Source organism: Neoarius graeffei, chromosome 24 (genome assembly GCF_027579695.1).
Source record: "Neoarius graeffei isolate fNeoGra1 chromosome 24, fNeoGra1.pri, whole genome shotgun sequence".
Taxonomy (NCBI): domain Eukaryota; kingdom Metazoa; phylum Chordata; class Actinopteri; order Siluriformes; family Ariidae; genus Neoarius; species Neoarius graeffei.
Window position 1 is genome coordinate 47,251,187 of NC_083592.1, and position 19,592 is coordinate 47,270,778.

At 42.0% G+C, this 19,592-nt stretch overlaps 1 protein-coding gene across 1 annotated transcript in view; it reads right to left on the reverse strand.

Annotated features, from left to right (window-relative positions):
• The window catches only part of cacna1ba (calcium channel, voltage-dependent, N type, alpha 1B subunit, a), a 380,512-nt gene that overhangs the window by 178,811 nt on the left and 182,109 nt on the right, over window positions 1-19,592 (reverse strand). Inside the window, exons 11-14 of the mRNA XM_060907396.1 lie at window positions 16,949-17,167; window positions 11,255-11,367; window positions 10,922-11,034; window positions 10,552-10,683 (exon numbers count right to left, since the gene is read on the reverse strand). Of these exons, the coding sequence (XP_060763379.1) occupies window positions 10,552-10,683; window positions 10,922-11,034; window positions 11,255-11,367; window positions 16,949-17,167 (577 nt within the window). The remainder of the gene's footprint in view (window positions 1-10,551; window positions 10,684-10,921; window positions 11,035-11,254; window positions 11,368-16,948; window positions 17,168-19,592) is intronic.

The window sequence follows — 19,592 nt, forward strand, 5'->3', positions numbered from 1 at the left end:
CTGACAAAAGTTACTAAATACGTTTCACGTAGGATAAACCGTTCAGAAGTTATACGTCAATCAATTTTCACTTCAAAATTTTACATGCTAAAAAATTCATAACAAATCTTCCAATTGCTCAACACTGCTCATACTTCACACGCTTATCACTCATTGGGCTTCTGACATGTTACCCAATTTCTGTGATATTTCGCCACTGGGGGCGCTATTTTTGGGCAAAAAATCCAGTCTTTCCTCAAATTTGGTCAAACTTCACGGCCACCCTCTTACTACCTCCCATGTCATGTATACCACATTTTGGGAATTTTCGTCCATGGGGGGCGCTGTTTTTGGCCGACGCAATTTCTCCAAAACGGGTTTTTGGTAAATAATTCCATAATGCTTTTCCTTCACACCACTACCTTGTGATAGTGCGTTGCTGTTGTGGACACTTATTTTTCCATCTCATAATCACTCATGTACAGCATTGCGCCACCTACTGACATGGGAAAAACCAAAAAATTTATTCTTCAAAAATCTATAGCTCATCTTCTGTTTACTCAATTGTCATCAAACTTCATACGCAAACTCTTCATAGCTCACCTGACATGTACGCCAAATTTTGTGCACTTTCGTCCCTGGGGGTGCTGGTTATGGCAGAAATGATATTGCAGCTTCTGATTTGTCAAACTTGGCAAGCAAACTCTTTACAAGACCCTTTTTGGGGCGCTTGCCATGGTCGACATCGCACGAAATTTGGCTCCTTTTTCTTAGACTCCCACCGCTACTGAGAACCAGAAGCCCAGATCCAGGCGGGCCTCAGGGCCTCTATAGTGCCCCCTAACTCATTGTGATTTTGGCCTCCCGCATTAAGGTGCCTGGTTGCCATGTAGTTTGTAGTAGTGGCATGCCATTTGGTACGCATATGTATCTCACTAAGATGGACAAAAATGTAATGCCAATGCATTAGCCACGCCCAACAGGAAGTGAGGTAATTTCACTTTTGTGCGAAATGCATGGCCACGAAGACGGCGCAACTCCTCCTAGACCGTTCATAGCAATGTCACCAAAATTGATACACATCATCTACAGACACGGCTGACACAAGTTTCTAAATACGTTCCACGTAGAATAAACCGTTCAGAAGTTATACGTCAATCAATTTTCAATGCAAAATTTTACATGCTTAAAAATTCATAACATATCTTCAAATTGCTCAAAACTGCTCATACTTCACACGCAAATCACTCATTGGGCATCTGACATGTTACCCAATTTCTGTGATTTTTCGCCACTGGGGGCGCTATTTTTGGGCAAAAAATCCAATCTTCCCTCAAATTTGGTCAAACTTCACGGCCACCCTCTTACTACCTCCCATGTCATGTACACCACATTTTGGGAATTTTCGTCCATGGGGGGCGCTGTTTTTGGCCAACGCTATTGCTCCGAAACAGGTTTTTGGTAAATAATTCCATAATGCTTCTCCTTCACACCACTACCTTGTGATAGTACGTTGCTGTTGTAGACACTTATTTTTCCAACTCATAATCGCTCATGTGCAGCATAGCGCCACCTACTGACATGGGAGAAACCAAAAAATTTATTCTTCAAAAATCAATATCTCATCTTCTATTTTCTCAATCTTGATCAAACTTGATACGCACACTCTTAACAGGTCACCTGACATATGTGCCAAATTTTGTGAACTTTTGCCACTGGGGGCGCTGTTTTCAGGCAACAATTTATATCTCGGCTTCTGATTGGTCAAACTTGATCAAACTTTACAAAACAACTCTTCATAGGTCCCTTGACATGTATACCAAATTTGGTGAACTTTCACCACTGGGGGCGCTCATTGCGCTGTAGCAGTTGCAGGAGAGGTGTTTACAATCATGAGGCACCAGGAGTATGTTGTTTTGGTTGCCTTAAACACACATGACTTGTGGGGAATGGGTAGGCAGTCGGGAGCAAGTGTTGTAGCGTTACATACAGACTAATAGATGTCTAACAGAAGACAATCCTATGTAGCTATAGCTTGGTGACTGATGAGGTAAATACATTAATTTGGTTGGGAAGCCATGGCATAAAATGTTCTGTCCATGACAACATCTCAGCGCACCGTGTACTCTGTGTCCAATTCTGTGCTTTGTCACCATTGTGGGAGTAATGTCTCTTGCCAAAGAAGCTGTGGAAGGTATTTCGCGGGGACACATGCCCCCGCCCCCCTTGGCCGCTGGCGCGAGGGCCCGTCGAGGCCGCTTGCGGCTTTAATTATTCTTCCGTCTTCTTCTTCTTCTTCTTTATTTTTCTCCGCTGTTGGGCCATTTTCGGGGCGCTTGCCATGGGCGAAAACGCACGAAATTTGGCACCACTTCCGAGAATTGCCACCGCTACTCAGAACCAAAAGCCCAAACTTGGCCGGGGCTCAGGGCCTCTATAGCGCCCCCTAAGTCGTTGTGATTTTGGCCTCCCGCATTAAGGTGCCTGGTTGCCATATAGTTTGTAGTACTGGCATGCCATTTGGTACGCATATGTATCTCACTAAGCCGGACAAAAGTGTAATGCCAATGCATTAGCCACGCCCAACAGGAAGTGAGGTAATTTCACTTTTGTGCGAAATGCATGGCCACGAAGACGGCGCAACTCCTCCTAGACCGTTCATAGGCATGTCACCAAAATTGATACACATCATCTACAGACATGGCTGACAAAAGTTACTAAATACGTTTCACGTAGGATAAACCGTTCAGAGGTTATACGTCAATCAATTTTCACTTCAAAATTTTACATGCTAAAAAATTCATAACAAATCTTCTAATTGCTCAAAACTGCTCATACTTCACACGCTAATCACTCATTGGGCTTCTGACATGTGACCCAACTTCTGTGATATTTCGCCACTGGGGGCGCTATTTTTGGGCAAAAAATCCAATCTTTCCTCAAATTTGGTCAAACTTCACGGCCACCCTCTTACTACCTCCCATGTCATGTATACCACATTTTGGGAATTTTCGTCCATGGGGGGCGCTGTTTTTGGCCGACGCAATTTCTCCAAAATGGGTTTTTGGTTAATAATTCCATAATGCTTTTCCTTCACACCACTACCTTGTGATAGTACGTTGCTGTTGTAGACCCTTATTTTTCCAACTCATAATCGCTCATGTACAGCATAGCGCCACCTACTGACATGGGAAAAACCAAACAATTTATTCTTCAAAAATCTATATCTCATCTTCTATTTACTCAATTTTCATCACACTTCATACGCAAACTCTTCATAGCTCACCTGACATATACGCCAAATTTTGTGCACTTTCGCCCCTGGGGGTGCTGGTTATGGCAGAAATGATATTGCAGCTTCTGATTTGTCAACCTTGGCAAGCAAACTCTTTACAAGACCCTTATTGGGGCGCTTGCCATGGTCGACAACGCTCGAAATTTGGCTCCTTTTTCTTAGACTGCCACCGCTACTGAGAACCAGAAGCCCAGATCCAGGCGGGCCTCAGGGCCTCTATAGCGCCCCCTAACGTGTTGTGATTTTTGCCTCTCGCATTAAGGTGCCTGGTTGCCATGTAGTTTGTAGTAGTGGCATGCCCTTTGGTACGCATATGTATCTCACCAAGCTGGACAAAAATGTAATGCCAATGCATTAGCCACGCCCTACAGGAAGTGAGGTAATTTCACTTTTGTGCGAAATGCATGGCCACGAAGACGGCGCACCTCCTCCTAGACCGTTCATAGGAACGTCACCAAAATTGATACACATCATCTACAGACATGGCTGACAAAAGTTGCTAAATATGTTTCACGTAGCGTCAACCGTTCAGAAGTTATACGTCTATCATTTTTCAATGCAGAATTTTACATGCTTAAAAATTCATAACAAATCTTCTAATTGCTCAACACTGCTCATACTTCACACGCACATCACTCATTGGGCTTCTGACATGTGACCCAATTTCTGTGATGTTTCGCCACTGGGGGCGCTATTTTTGGGCACATAATCCAATCTTTCCTCAAATTTGGTCAAACTTCACGCCCACCCTCTTACTACCTCCCATGTCATGTATACCAAATTTTGGGAATTTTTGTCCATGGGGGGCGCTGCTTTTGGCCCACGCAATTGCTCCAAAACGGGTTTTTGGTAAATAATTCCATAATGCTTTTCCTTCACACCACTACCTTGTGATTGTACGTTGCTGTTGTAGACACTTTTTTTTCCAACTCATAATCGCTCATGTACAGCATAGCGCCACCTACTGACATGGGAAAAACCAAAAAATTTATTCTTCAAAAATCTATATCTCATCTTCTATTTACTCAATTGTCATCAAACTTCATACGCAAACTCTTCATAGCTCACCTTACATATACGCCAAATTTTGTGCACTTTCGCCCCTGGGGGTGCTGATTATGGCAAAAATGATATTGCAGCTTCTGATTTGTCAAACTTGGCAAGCAAACTCTTTTCAAGACCCTTATTGAGGCGCTTGCCATGGTCGACAATGCACGAAGTGCGAGACCCTATTGTTGCCATGTGTCCAATTCTGTGCTTTGTCGCCATTGTGGGAGTAATGTCTCTTGCCGCAGAAGCTGTGGAAGGATTTTCGCAGGGACGCATGCCCCCGCCCCCCTTGGCCGCTGGCGCGAGGGCCCGTCGAGGCCGCTTGCGGCTTTAATTATTCTTCTTCTTTATTTTTCTCCGCTGTTGGGCCATTTTCGGGGCGCTTGCCATGGGCGAAAACGCGCGAAATTTGGCGCCACTTCCGAGAATTGCCACCGCTACTCAGAACCAAAAGCCCACACTTGGCCAGGGCTCAGGGCCTCTATAGCGCCCCCTAAGTCGTTGTGATTTTGGCCTCCCGCATTAAGGTGCCTGGTTGCCATATAGTTTGTATATGGCAAACTATATGGTATGGTACATATATGGTATGCATATGTATCTCACTAAGCCGGACAAAAATGTATTGCCAATGCATTAGCCACGCCCAACAGGAAGTGAGGTAATTTCACTTTTGTGTGAAATGCATGGCCACGAAGACGGCGCAACTCCTCCTAGACCGTTCATAGGAATGTCACCAAAATTGATACACATCATCTACAGACATGGCTGACAAAAGTTACTAAATACGTTTCACGTAGGATAAACCGTTCAGAAGTTATACGTCAATCAATTTTCACTTCAAAATTTTACATGCTTAAAAATTCATAACAAATCTTCTAATTGCTCAACACTGCTCATACTTCACATGCAAATCACTCATTGGGCTTCTGACATGTTACCCAATTTCTGTGATATTTCGCCACTGGGGGCGCTATTTTTGGGCAAAAAATCCAATCTTTCCTCAAATTTGGACAAACTTCACGGCCACCCTCTTACTACCTCCCATGTCATGTATACCACATTTTGGGAATTTTCGTCCATGGGGGGCGCTGTTTTTGGCCGACGCAATTTCTCCAAAACGGGTTTTTGGTAAATTATTCCATAGTGCTTTTCCTTTACACCACTACCTTGTGACAGTGCGTTGCTGTTGTGGACACTTATTTTTCCATCTCATAATCACTCATGTACAGCATAGCGCCACCTACTGACATGGGAAAAACCAAAAAATTTATTCTTCAAAAATCTATATCTCATCTTCTGTTTACTCAATTGTCATCAAACTTCATACGCAAACTCTTCATAGCTCACCTGACATGTACGCCAAATTTTGTGCACTTTCGCCCCTGGGGGTGCGGGTTATGGCAGAAATGATATTGCAGCTTCTGATTTGTCAAACTTGGCAAGCAAACTCTTTACAAGACCCTTTTTGGGGCGCTTGCCATGGTCGACATCGCACGAAATTTGGCTCCTTTTTCTTAGACTCCCACCGCTACTGAGAACCAGAAGCCCAGATCCAGGCGGGCCTCAGGGCCTCTATAGCGCCCCCTAACTCATTGTGATTTTGGCCTCCCGCATTAAGGTGCCTGGTTGCCATGTAGTTTGTAGTAGTGGCATGCCATTTGGTACGCATATGTATCTCACTAAGCCGGACAAAAATGTAATGCCAATGCATTAGCCACGCCCAACAGGAAGTAAGGTAATTTCACTTTTGTGCGAAATGCATGGCCACGAAAACGGCGCAACTCCTCCTAGACCGTTCATAGGCATGTCACCAAAATTGATACACATCATCTACAGACATGGCTGACAAAAGTTCCTAAATACGTTTCACGTAGAATAAACCGTTCAGAAGTTATACGTCAATCAATTTTCAATGCAAAATTTTACATGCTTAAAAATTCATAACATATCTTCAAATTGCTCAAAACTGCTCATACTTCACACGCAAATCACTCATTGGGCATCTGACATGTTACCCAATTTCTGTGATATTTCGCCACTGGGGGCGCTATTTTTGGGCAAAAAATCCAATCTTTCCTCAAATTTGGTCAAACTTCACGGCCACCCTCTTACTACCTCCCATGTCATGTACACCTCATTTTGGGAATTTTCGTCCATGGGGGGCGCTGTTTTTGGCCAACGCAATTGCTCCAAAACAGATTTTTGGTAAATAATTCCATAATGCTTCTCCTTCACACCACTACCTTGTGATAGTACGTTGCTGTTGTAGACACTTATTTTTCCAACTCATAATCGCTCATGTGCAGCATAGCGCCACCTACTGACATGGGAGAAACCAGAAAATTTATTCTTCAAAAATCAATATCTCATCTTCTATTTTCTCAATCTTGATCAAACTTGATACGCACACTCTTAACAGGTCACCTGACATATGTGCCAAATTTTGTGAACTTTTGCCACTGGGGGCGCTGTTTTCAGGCAACAATTTATATCTCGGCTTCTGATTGGTCAAACTTGATCAAACTTTACAAAACAACTCTTCATAGGTCCCTTGACATGTATACCAAATTTGGTGAACTTTCACCACTGGGGGCGCTCATTGCGCTGTAGCAGTTGCAGGAGAGGTGTTTACAATCATGAGGCACCAGGAGTATGTTGTTTTGGTTGCCTTAAACACACATGACTTGTGGACCACTGGGGGCTCTCATTGCACTGTAGCAGTTGCAGGAGAGGTGTTTACAATCATGAGGCACCAGGAGTATGTTGTTTTGGTTGCCTTAAACACACATGACTTGTGGGGAATGGGTAGGCAGTCGGGAGCAAGTGTTGTAGCATAGCACCACCTACTGACATGGGAGAAACCAAAAAATTTATTCTTCAAAAATCAATATCTCATCTTCTATTTTCTCAATCTTGATCAAACTTGTTACGCACACTCTTAACAGGTCACCTGACATATGTGCCAAATTTTGTGAACTTTTGCCACTGGGGGCGCTGTTTTCAGGCAACAATTTATATCTCGGCTTCTGATTGGTCAAACTTGATCAAACTTTACAAAACAACTCTTCATAGGTCCCTTGACATGTATACCAAATTTGGTGAACTTTCACCACTGGGGGCGCTCATTGCGCTGTAGCAATTGCAGGAGAGGTGTTTACAATCATGAGGCACCAGGAGTATGTTGTTTTGGTTGCCTTAAACACACATGACTTGTGGGGAATGGGTAGGCAGTCGGGAGCAAGTGTTGTAGCGTTACATACAGACTAATAGATGTCTAACAGAAGACAATCCTATGTAGCTATAGCTTGGTGACTGATGAGGTAAATACATTAATTTGGTTGGGAAGCCATGCCATAAAATGTTCTCTCCATGACAACATCTCAGCGCACCGTGTACTCTGTGTCCAATTCTGTGCTTTGTCACCATTGTGGGAGTAATGTCTCTTGCCAAAGAAGCTGTGGAAGGTTTTTCGCGGGGACGCATGCCCCCGCCCCCCTTGGCCGCTGGCGCGAGGGCCCGTCGAGGCCGCTTGCGGCTTTAATTGTTGTTATTCTTATACAGTCATATTCTGCTATTTAATGAAACTTACAATAAAAAAATACAATAATAAAATAAAAAAATACAATAATAATAATAATAAGTATAATAAGAGTTACACAGAAGTAAAAATCGGATTAAAGAAAGAAATTATATTCACAAACTAAAAAACTGAAAAATAACATTGAAATAAATAAAAGCAATGACAAAAAAAGAAAAGAAAAATAGGAATTATAAAAAAATATTCAATTATTACGTTTTATACAAAAAAATAAAATTGAATAAAAGTACAATTATTAAAATAAAAGTAATGTAAAACTAAACTAGGATAAACAATAAAAGTGAGTTAGTTAGTTGCTAAAGTGAAAAAAATATCTTATAACAATGAACTTAACAAACTAAATTAAGTCTTTTAGAATGAGTGCAGGGCGGCACGGTGGTGTAGTGGTTAGCGCTGTCGCCTCACAGCAAGAAGGTCTGGGTTTGAGCCCCGTGGCCGGCGAGGGCCTTTCTGTGTGGAGTTTGCATGTTCTCCCCGTGTCCGCGTGGGTTTCCTCCGGGTGCTCCGGTTTCCCCCACAGTCCAAAGACATGCAGGTTAGGTTAACTGGTGACTCTAAATTGAGCGTAGGTGTGAATGTGAGTGTGAATGGTTGTCTGTGTCTATGTGTCAGCCCTGTGATGACCGGGCGACTTGTCCAGGGTGTACCCCGCCTTTCGCCCGTAGTCAGCTGGGATAGGCTCCAGCTTGCCTGCGACCCTGTAGAACAGGATAAAGCGGCTAGAGATAATGAGATGAGATGAGAATGAGTGCATGATTATTTAGGCATGCTGTTTGGACAATGGCTCTCCTAATACAAAATTCAGATATCCAAACTGTTCTGTATGACAAGTTCTGTATGACAAACTGTTCATTTTCGACAAGTAAATTTTTGTGTACACTGTGGCTTTAAGGTCATAGCACGGCTGACTGATAGTATCCCTGTGACCATGTGGGTTCTCGGGTTTTCTTTCTTCTTCTTCCTTGCCCAGCACTGTTGCCAGGTCGGGGTCCATGTGGACCCGACTGATCCACGTCATGTTAATTGGAGCCGAGTTTTATGCCAGATGCCCTTCCTGCCGCAACCATCCCCATTTCTTGGGAAACAACTATTCACACACACATTCACACCTATGGGCAATAGAGTAGCCAATTAACCTAAACTGCATGTCTTTGGACTGTGGAGGAAACCAGAGCACACGGAGGAAACCCACGCAGACACAGGGAGGACATGCAAACTCCACACAGAAAGGCCCCCATCGGTCACTGGGCTCGAACCCAGAACCTTCTTGCTGTGAGGCGACAAGTGCGAACCACTACACCACTGCACTGTCCTCTCGGGTTTTCTTTCACATCCCGAAAACATGTCAGTTGATGAACAGGTGACTTCAAACTGCCTGCATGTGTCAATGTGTGTGTGTTTTAATGGTGTCCTGTGATTGACTGGCATCTCATACAGGGAGTATTCCCGACTTCCTCAATTCACTGTGATCCTGACCCGGATAAATCACTTCCAGAATGAATGACTGAATGAGTGAGTGAGTGAATCAGTGACTGAATCAGTGAGTGAATGAATGAGTGAGTGAGTGACTGACTGACTGAGTAATTGAGTGAATGACTGAATTAAGGAGTGAGTGAATGAGTGAGTGAATGACTGAATTAATGAGTGAGTGAATGAGTCAGTGAATTAATGAGTCAGTGAATGAGTCAGTGAATGAGAGTGAATAACTGAATGAATGAATGAATGAATGAATGAATGAATGAGAGTGAATGAATGAGCAAGTGAGTGAGTGACTGACAATGAATCAGTGAGTGAGTGAATGACTGAATGAGTGAGTAAGTGAGTGAGTGACTGACTGAGTGAGTGAATGAATGACTGAGTGAATGAGTGTATGAATGACTGAGTGAGTGAATGACTGAATGAGTGAGTGAACGACTGAATGAGTGAGTGAATCAGTGAGTGAGTGAATGACTAAGTGAATCAGTGCATGAATGACTGAGTGAGTGAATGACTGAATGAACGAGTGAATCAGTGAGTGAGTGAATGAGTGAGTGAATGAGTGAGTGAATGAATGAGTGTATGAATGACTGAGTAAGTGAGTGAATGACTGAATGAGTGAGTGAATGACTGAATGGATGGGTGAATCAGTGAGTGAGTGAATGACTGAGTGAGTGAATGAATGACTGAGTGAATCAGTAAATAGTGTATGAATGACTGAGTGAATGACTGAATGAATGACTGAATGAACGAGTGAATCAGTGACTGAGTGAATGAGTGAGTGAATTAATGAGTGTATGAATGACTAAGTGAGTGAATGACTGAATGAATGACTGAATGAGTGAGTGAATGACTGAATGAACGAGCGAATCAGTGAGTGAGTGAATGACTGAGTGAATCAGTGAATGAGTGTATGAATGGCTGAGTGAGTGAATGACTGAATGAACGAGTGAATCAGTCAGTGAGTGAATGACTGAGTGAGTGAATGACTGAGTGAATGAGTGTATGAATAACTGAGTGAGTGAATGACAGTGAGTGAATGACTGAACGAATGAATAAGTGAGTGAACAAGTGAGTGCATGACTGAATGAGTGAGTGAGTGAGTGAGTGAGTGAATTTCCAAAAATAACGCAAGGAGGAGTGTGAAACTTACTGTCCCCCAAAAAGCTGCATCCCAAGCAGAGCGAATACCACAATGAAGAGAAACAGGAGGAACAATAGGCTGATGATAGACTTCATAGAGTTCAACAGAGACACCACCAGGTTCCTCAAAGAGTTCCAATACCTAAACACACACACATGCACACACACATATATATATCACACCCAAAAAGCTTTCAGTGAATCAATACAGCTAGCATGAATCTGAAATAACTTTGTTTTCGAAAGGGAATACGTCTGGGAAGGAGTTTCAGAAAACACAATAAATTTGCAGTGGATTATAATATGGAGGCAGAACTCTGGAAAATGGACATCCGCTCTGAAATATGATCCCAGCATCAGGGATATTTCTCTTTTCTCACTTTGTAACCTTGAAGATCCTCAGCAGCCGCAGAGCTCGTAACACGCTGATGCCGAAAGATGCCCCGGGTTTAACTGCCGCCCATATCACCTCAAAAATACTCCCTACAATCACCTGGACACAACAGAGACAGAATGGACAAACGGCTTACTTGACTCCTGAGATTTGTGCCCGTTCTACTTTCTCATACTCTGATACCAGGGCAACAACAATTCCCCAAACACCCGTCTGAAATATATCGTGTGGTGCTTTATCACTACTCAAGGCAGGAACAGCAGTGTGTGGTATTTCAGAGGCAATTCATCACAGTTGTTTGTGGTGAGAAGACACTCACGCCAAAGTCGAAACAGTTGAAGGAAGAGTGAAAGTAGCTCCGGGGGCCGAGGCCGTACATCTTCAGACTCATCTCAATCAAGAACAGGCCCAAGAATACAAACTCTGCCAGATCTGTAATAAATTATGGACCATTTCATATATTTCAAAAGCAGCTTGAAATATTTTGAGCGCAAAACAATACAACAAATTAAAGCATGGATTTAATTTAAATAAAAGGTCTACAAGCTATAACATAAAATGAATAGACAGGAAGTAAAAAGCAACACGTAAACTGAACTGTTTTACACATAAATTATCATGTGTATTTCATATCTTAGTGCATCAGGACATCACTGTGGTACATTTCAAAGACTTTTCCTTTTTTTTCTCCTCTGATTTAGGGTCCGGTCCCACAACACCGATAGCTACTGTATAACTATACCTATAACTCCAACTATGACTGTACCTCTGGCTGAATTTAGTTCCAGTCTGGAGCAGAAACACCACAACTATAATCCCGACTATAATATCGATTGGTCCTGACACTCAGGGAAATAAACGCATGCAACTTGGGAATAGTCATGGAAGTTTTTTCCAAGTAGTAGCACATTATTCCGGGTCGTGCTGTACAGCTCGGACTTCAAAACAACCCATGCGCACACTCCGGTGACTGATATAATACAGACAGGTCACGGACTATGGAAATATACGGTAATAAAAAAGGATACAAAATATGGAGTGGTTACGGATTTTAATCTGGATGCGTCACGGACGCTATTAATTTACGGATTGGTCACGGACGTTTCAGTATATTACAGATTGGCTACCGATTTCATACGGATGATGCATCACGGATAAAAATTTAAGAAGTCTAAAACAAATGTTTGTACGGCAGAGCAATAGGGCCAGGGTTTTATATTTTATTTGGAAACTTCTGAGAAAAAAAACTCAGAATTTTTGAGATTAAAGTCAAAATTTTCGAGGAAAAAAGTCAGAACTTTCTAGAAAAAAGTCAAAATTTTCGAGAAAAAAGTCAAAATTTTCGAGAAATAAAGTCAAAATTTTCGAGAAAAAAAAGACAGAAATCTGTAGAAGGCGGGCTTCCATACGGAAGTGACACTCACTCGCAGCCGGTAGACATGAATGGCTGAGACCAAAGCCATGGAATTCAGAGTTGTGACAACCGGGGTACAGGAAGTCGGTTAGTGATGTGATTCACGTAGATTCAAATACTTCTAGGCAGCGGCTTTCTGTTTGCTAGAGACTAACACAGAACCACTACATAACAAGCAAAGATTAAGTAGAAACGAATTACATTTACCTTTACCGCACTTTGTGTTCTACGGCCACTTCCTGGAACTAGTGGAACTATGTCAATGGCGATCTATGTGTCAAAGGCTCCATGAGCCGCCATTGCTGTGTAAAAAATGGACCATTAAGGTCAATGGGAGTGGCTGAACTCTTACTTCCATGGCTTTGGCTGAGACACTCTCAGCTCTGAATGACCTGGTACTTCCTGGTAGCCTAAATTTGTGACTTTTTTCTCGAAAATTTCGAGTTTATTTTCTCAAAACTTTTGATGAAAATTTTGACTTTTTTCTTGAAAATTTCGACTTTTTTCTCAAAAATTTTGACTTTTTTCAAAAATGTTGACTTTTTTCTCGAAATTTTTGACTTTTTTCCTCAAACGTTTTGAGATTGTTTCTCGAAATTTTTGACTTTTTTCTCGAAATTTCTGACTTTAATCTCCGTATGTTTGGACTGCTAAAGTTCATAATTAAAATATCTCACCTGCATTTATGTGTTTATTAATTTACGATTGATATTTCACGGAAAATCACATATCCGTGAATAAAAGATCCGTGCTTTGTATTATATTTTTATTTTCCGTGAATCCGTATTCCGTGACTTAATGATGCAACAACCATGATGTACACTGAGAAAAATAGCATGTACTCAGACATCACCACACGTAAACAATTACCTGATTGGTCAGATGTTTTATCGGCTCAGGTCCAGGCCTGGAAAAATCGCTCCAGAAGCAAACTCGGCGATACGGATAAACCCAGGCCTGGGCTATCGGTACCGTTATCGGTCTGGTGTGAGCATCAACCACATAAATTGCAGGGGACCGATTTATTTATAGTTATCATTATAGTTATAGGTATTGTGGGACCAGGCCTTTAGTCACCCTCCCTATTAGGCAACAATGACGAGGCTATAATGCACTTCCTCCTGATCTTTTCATGCAATGTCACAGGGCAGCGTAACACACACTCGGAGGAAAGCGCTATCTGCCCTCTTCTGCATACGAGCTCAGAGATGATTAGTTAGTGTTGCTGATTGATAGGGGAGCGTCTACAGTACGCCACCCTCCCTGAGAGCACGGCCAACTTTGCTCTCTTGGACTCCTGGCTCCAGATGGCTGTGGCATCATCGAACATCATTCGAACTCTCAAAATCCAGATATTTTCTGTCATGCTTCTCAAGAGCTCTGATTTTTTTCCCTTCGATATCACGTATTAAAACTTAGTATTTGATATCATGGTCAAAACAATGTTCTGTACTTCTTGACTGAGACCAAGAGCCAAATATTTTCCTGTCTGGCCCGACCTCATTCAGTCAATAAGCATTTTATCATATGACCATTTTTAACTAACATACATAGTGGGAAAACAATGAACAACGGTGTATCTGACTGTTGTTGTTCTCAAGCTAGTGTTGAATACTTCGTGAAAAGGAAGACAAAGTGTCACGTTCGTAGTCTAAATTTCCTTTTTTCTTCACTTGTATATAGAAACTGCATAGCAAGCTGTCGAGCTCCTTACAGGAGATGACTTATGTCTCTTTCCTCCTAAACTTCAGCAAGAAATCTTTTGAAAACGTTCATGTTGTACTTAGTTTTTTTTTTTTATGGTGTTTTCTTCTTGTTGTCCTTGTATAAACAAGTAAATTTCTTCACTCAAAAGTACCTTTTTCAATTTCCTCGACGATTTCAGACTGTTCAATTTGGTCTGTGTCTGATAAATCATCTGGATAAGAAAATTCACTTTCACTGTGCTCAGCTGTGTTGCTCATTTTTCAAAGTAACAATTCAGAGCCAAATGAAAACGGCGGAAGCGAGGGAAACGGATTCGGGGCTGCATACGGCTTTTTTCTGGACCAGATTCAAAAATCCGTATCTGCCCAGTCACGTGACTTTTCCCAATGGTTTTATAGACCTCTTCGCAGTAAACGTCATTCATACGTAAGAGGAAATTGCGCGCGCAGCCTGGACCCAAAAAAGACTCAGCGACGGTAGAGACGAGAAGAAATATTTGGAAGAAATGCCTAGTTGTTGTGTTGTCGGGTGTCAGAATCGTAGCAGTGATGGGGTTAAAATGTTCAGAATTCCAGCAGGATCTCACCCATTCCAAAAAAATCGCCGACGTCTATGGCTACAAGCCATCAAACGTGTAGACTGGGATGAAAGTACTATCAAAAATGCGCGGGTTTGCAGCGCCCACTTCATCACAGGTAAGATCAGGCTATTTATTAAATCTTTCTTTTTTATTCTTTCTAGTCTTCGTTTATTGATGTAGCAAAATACTTTGGTAACGTTTGTCTGATTAGCTGGGTCATAGTTACACAATGTAATGAATATTGTTAGCATGTTAACTTAGCTTTGCATGCAATTTTGTTTTTAGGAGAGGTCTCGCTTGACTCAAGCAGTCCAGATTTTGTGCCATCATTATTTGTGTATGCCGAAAATCACAATTTTAAAGCAAGGATGGAAAGGTAAAATTGTGTGCCCTCACTCTAAATGCCAACTTACGTTGACTGCTCTAACCTAGCTCCCGCCCCGTTCAGCTTCATTTCTGGTCTCTGCCTCTCGCTTTTTACGCAGCTCTGATTTCTCTTAGCTGCACTCTTTACACTATCATTCCTTTCATGCCATTACCTCCTGCAAATTGCTGTTTAGTGTTGGCATTTGCTGTTGTAGCTAAAGCCACATCGCCATCACATCACTGGCGTAATTTGATTAAAACAAAAATGAATATGAATGTCCCATTGTTAATCAAGTTGTAGTCTCGCTGTAACCAGAATGTTGATGGCAGGCTACTTTTGTAAATAGGTTTTTTTTATTTTTTTGAGTTTGACATTTTTTGTAAATAGTATGACTGCCTTCAGGTATCAGAGGAAAACTTACTAACATCGTCCGTCCACTCTTTAATTAAATACGGATCCGGTAGGCGATGTCCACTTGTTAGAGTTAACTTATTTATGTAGCATTCTCGATCTTGTAACGACAATTGTTTGGCATAATCTGACAGCTCATAATGCCGGTCTATGGGCAGCGCCATTGTTTCTGGGTCCAGGCTGCGCGGGCATCCTGGCAACGGTCGGTTTATTTACAAACATGCGAAGGGGAGTGCACGTTCAGGTCCTATGATAATGTATGTTAAAGTGCCATTCCACCATTGGATGTATTCTTTGGCATAAAATACAATATATTTTGACAACATATATAAATGGTATCACTAGACAGAGAAATCTTTTAGCTTCAAAATGATATATCAAACATAATTTTTTGACAACGACAAGTATATTAATTTTGCGACCAAAGTCACCTACCCTTTTAATTTCCGCGCGTGATGTCATCGGCAGGTTCCCCTTCTTGTGTACCGTGTGACGTGGCACGTATTATCAGCAATGGCGGATAGAACGCGATAAAAATAATACCAATAAATCTAGCTAATACCAATAAATCTAGCTAACTGAAAGATTAACTCAAAATTTTTCGCAATTTTTTTGGCCCCCATATACGAGGAGAAATGACTCTCTCACTTTGGGGGTTTCCTGGTCTAAAAATAGACCGACACGTGGTACACAAGAAGGGGAACCTGCCGATGACATCACGTTTCACTACCGTGAAAGGGTAGGTGACTTTGGTCGCAAAATTAATATACTTGTCGTTGTCAAAAAATTATGTTTGATATATCATTTTGAAGCTAAAAGATTTCTCTGTCTAGTCATGTTGTCATAAAATATATTGTATTTTATGCCAAAGAATACATCCAATGGTGGAATGGCGCTTTAAGATGTTAATAGTAAAAATAAATAAATAATCAAACAGGTATATTCGCTCAAATGTACTGTACCTCTCTTTCTGATTATGATATAAATATATTCTGAAAACTTTAGAGCCCCCTTTTTTTTTTTCTTTTGGATTCTCACAGTTAAGATCCTCAGCTCTGCAGAGTCCACCATCCCACACATCTTTCCTGACATATCTGTTCTAACGCTGCCAGATTTCACATACCGCCTTCTTCAGATCGGGTCTGGAGACTGAGAGGGTCATGACAAAACTTCTTTTTTCAACAAGAAAAAAAGCTTCTTTTCTGTTGAGTTTGGCTTATGTATCGGATTGCTGTCTTGTTACATCCAGGATACACCCACAATGCATTTTTAACTCCTTGGAATTTTATTTTGCGTATCTAAACTGTAAAACAAAGGTACGATTTCTGTAGCAGACATACAGTAAAAACATGGGAGATGCAAACTTTTCCCTTGCCTGCATGTACAATTCATATTTTATTCAGATTACACTCGGATTAAACTAGAAGAAATTAATTTCACGCCAATAACACAGTGGCTAGCTATGCACTGAAAAGAGTCTCAGACTGAAGAAGCACTATTTTATAACCCAGATTGAAGGCAGTGGGTTACTCACAGAGAGCATAGGTGAGCCAGTCGGGCTGGTCGTAGTGCACTATCGCCACACACAGCGTGTTCAGTCCTACCAGACACAACACAGTCCAGTAGAAGCCCTGAGACTTCACCATGCGCCGGATGAAGAAGCGCACTCGCTTTTCTTTCCTGCGTAAATATGAGGAGCTCTCGTTCTTGCTACTCTTCACACTGGTGCGAGCAAATGGGGAGCCCTGGGGTGCTGGGTAAAGAAAGACGGAGGGACAGTTGCACAAATCTGAGGGATTAAATTCACTGTTAGAGAGTTAGAAAAGAATTTAAAACATACAAAAGAAATAGCAACAAGAGAGTTTCCTGGTGGTCCATGAAGACAAATCTCATCTCATTATCTCTAGCCGCTTTATCCTGTTCTACAGGGTCGCAGGCAAGCTGGAGCCTATCCCAGCTGACTACGGGCGAAAGGCGGGGTACACCCTGGACAAGTCGCCAGGTCATCACAGGGCTGACACATAGACACAGACAACCATTCACACTCACATTCACACCTACGGTCAATTTAGAGTCACCAGTTAACCTAACCTGCATGTCTTTGGACTGTGGGGGAAACCGGAGCACCCGGAGGAAACCCACGCGGACACGGGGAGAACATGCAAACTCCGCACAGAAAGGCCCTCGCCGGCCACGGGGCTCGAACCCGGACCTTCTTGATGTGAGGCGACAGCGCTAACCACTACACCACCGTGCCGCCCCCTACATTTTTATGTTTAAAAAAAAAAATCAGATTGTATTAATATGCAAATTGCGCAACAAGTCCAGAAATGCTCCACCCCCTTGCCCTGGTAAACCTAAATCAATTTGCATATTGGCTCATGATTGGCTCTTATATTTTATGATGCAATAACACCTTCTTCAAATCACCAATAATTCCCCAAAACATTTAAACATAAACATATAGAAGACAATCTAAAAGATGCAATTAAGTTAAATTAAATTAAATGCTATTTATATAGCAATTTAAACGTTGAACATTGTCACAAAGCAGTTTTACCGAAATCTCAATACAGAACAATGCAAACACCACAATTTTCTGGAAAGTTCTGGAAACTAGGTTATAAAGATGCAACACGAGGAAATGCTTTATAAATACTGACTGATGAAGCAGCATGGATGGTGCGGAGCTCCTGTCCCGACTCCGTGTCTGCCTCCCAGACCTCTGTGCTATATTAAACCCTCAGTAACTCAAATGTCAAGGCCGGGTGTGAAAAAAGAGACAGAAGTGAAAAATCGGCCCATTAGCATCTCATAATTTGCCCTGAGAGAGACGAGGAATAATCATTTCAAGGTCTATTTTAATCTGGAAATCTGACACAGGAGAAGCCTCCGAGGCTGGCTAGCCCCTCGATCTCACCACCTACACACACTTTTCCACCACCGCATCTTTCCTTACTATTCTCCCACACACACTAAATGGTAATCAAACCCAAAGATGCATACTGATAAACGCAAAAGTTGACATTTGAGTAATATAAATACTACATTTAGTACTTTTCCCTTCTTCATGTGACTATACTGGAATGATTTATAATCCCACGATCCGGGATCATCCAGGAGATGACGGCTTCCCTCGAGTCTGGTTCCTCATGGGTTCCTGATTATAGATCTAGATATTTCTAGATTTTCTGTAATACTACCTAGTGACGATATTTATTCAAATCTCATCTCATCTCATTATCTGTAGCCGCTTTATCCTGTTCTACAGGGTCGCAGGCAAGCTGGAGCCTATCCCAGCTGACTACGGGCGAAAGGCGGGGTACACCCTGGACAAGTCGCCAGGTCATCACAGGGCTGACACATACAACCCCGATTCCAAAAAAGTTGGGACAAAGTACAAATTGTAAATAAAAACGGAATGCAATAATTTACAAATCTCAAAAGCTGATATTGTATTCACAATAGAACATAGACAACATATCAAATGTCGAAAGTGAGACATTTTGAAATTTCATGCCAAATATTGGCTCATTTGAAATTTCATGACAGCAACACATCTCAAAAAAGTTGGGACAGGGGCAATAAGAGGCTGGAAAAGTTAAAGGTACAAAAAAGGAACAGCTGGAGGACCAAATTGCAACTCATTAGGTCAATTGGCAATAGGTCATTAACATGACTGGGTATAAAAAGAGCATCTTGGAGTGGCAGCGGCTCTCAGAAGTAAAGATGGGAAGAGGATCACCAATCCCCCTAATTCTGCACCGACAAATAGTGGAGCAATATCAGAAAGGAGTTCGACAGTGTAAAATTGCAAAGAGTTTGAACATATCATCATCTACAGTGCATAATATCATCAAAAGATTCAGAGAATCTGGAAGAATCTCTGTGCGTAAGGGTCAAGGCCAGAAAGCCACACTGGGTGCCCGTGATCTTCGGGCCCTTAGACGGCACTGCATCACATACAGACATGCTTCTGTATTGGAAATCACAAAATGGGCTCAGGAATATTTCCAGAGAACATTATCTGTGAACACAATTCACCGTGCCATCCGCCGTTGCCAGCTAAAACTCTGTAGTTCAAAGAAGAAGCTGTATCTAAACATGATCCAGAAGCGCAGACGTCTTCTCTGGGCCAAGGCTCATTTAAAATGGACTGTGGCAAAGTGGAAAACTGT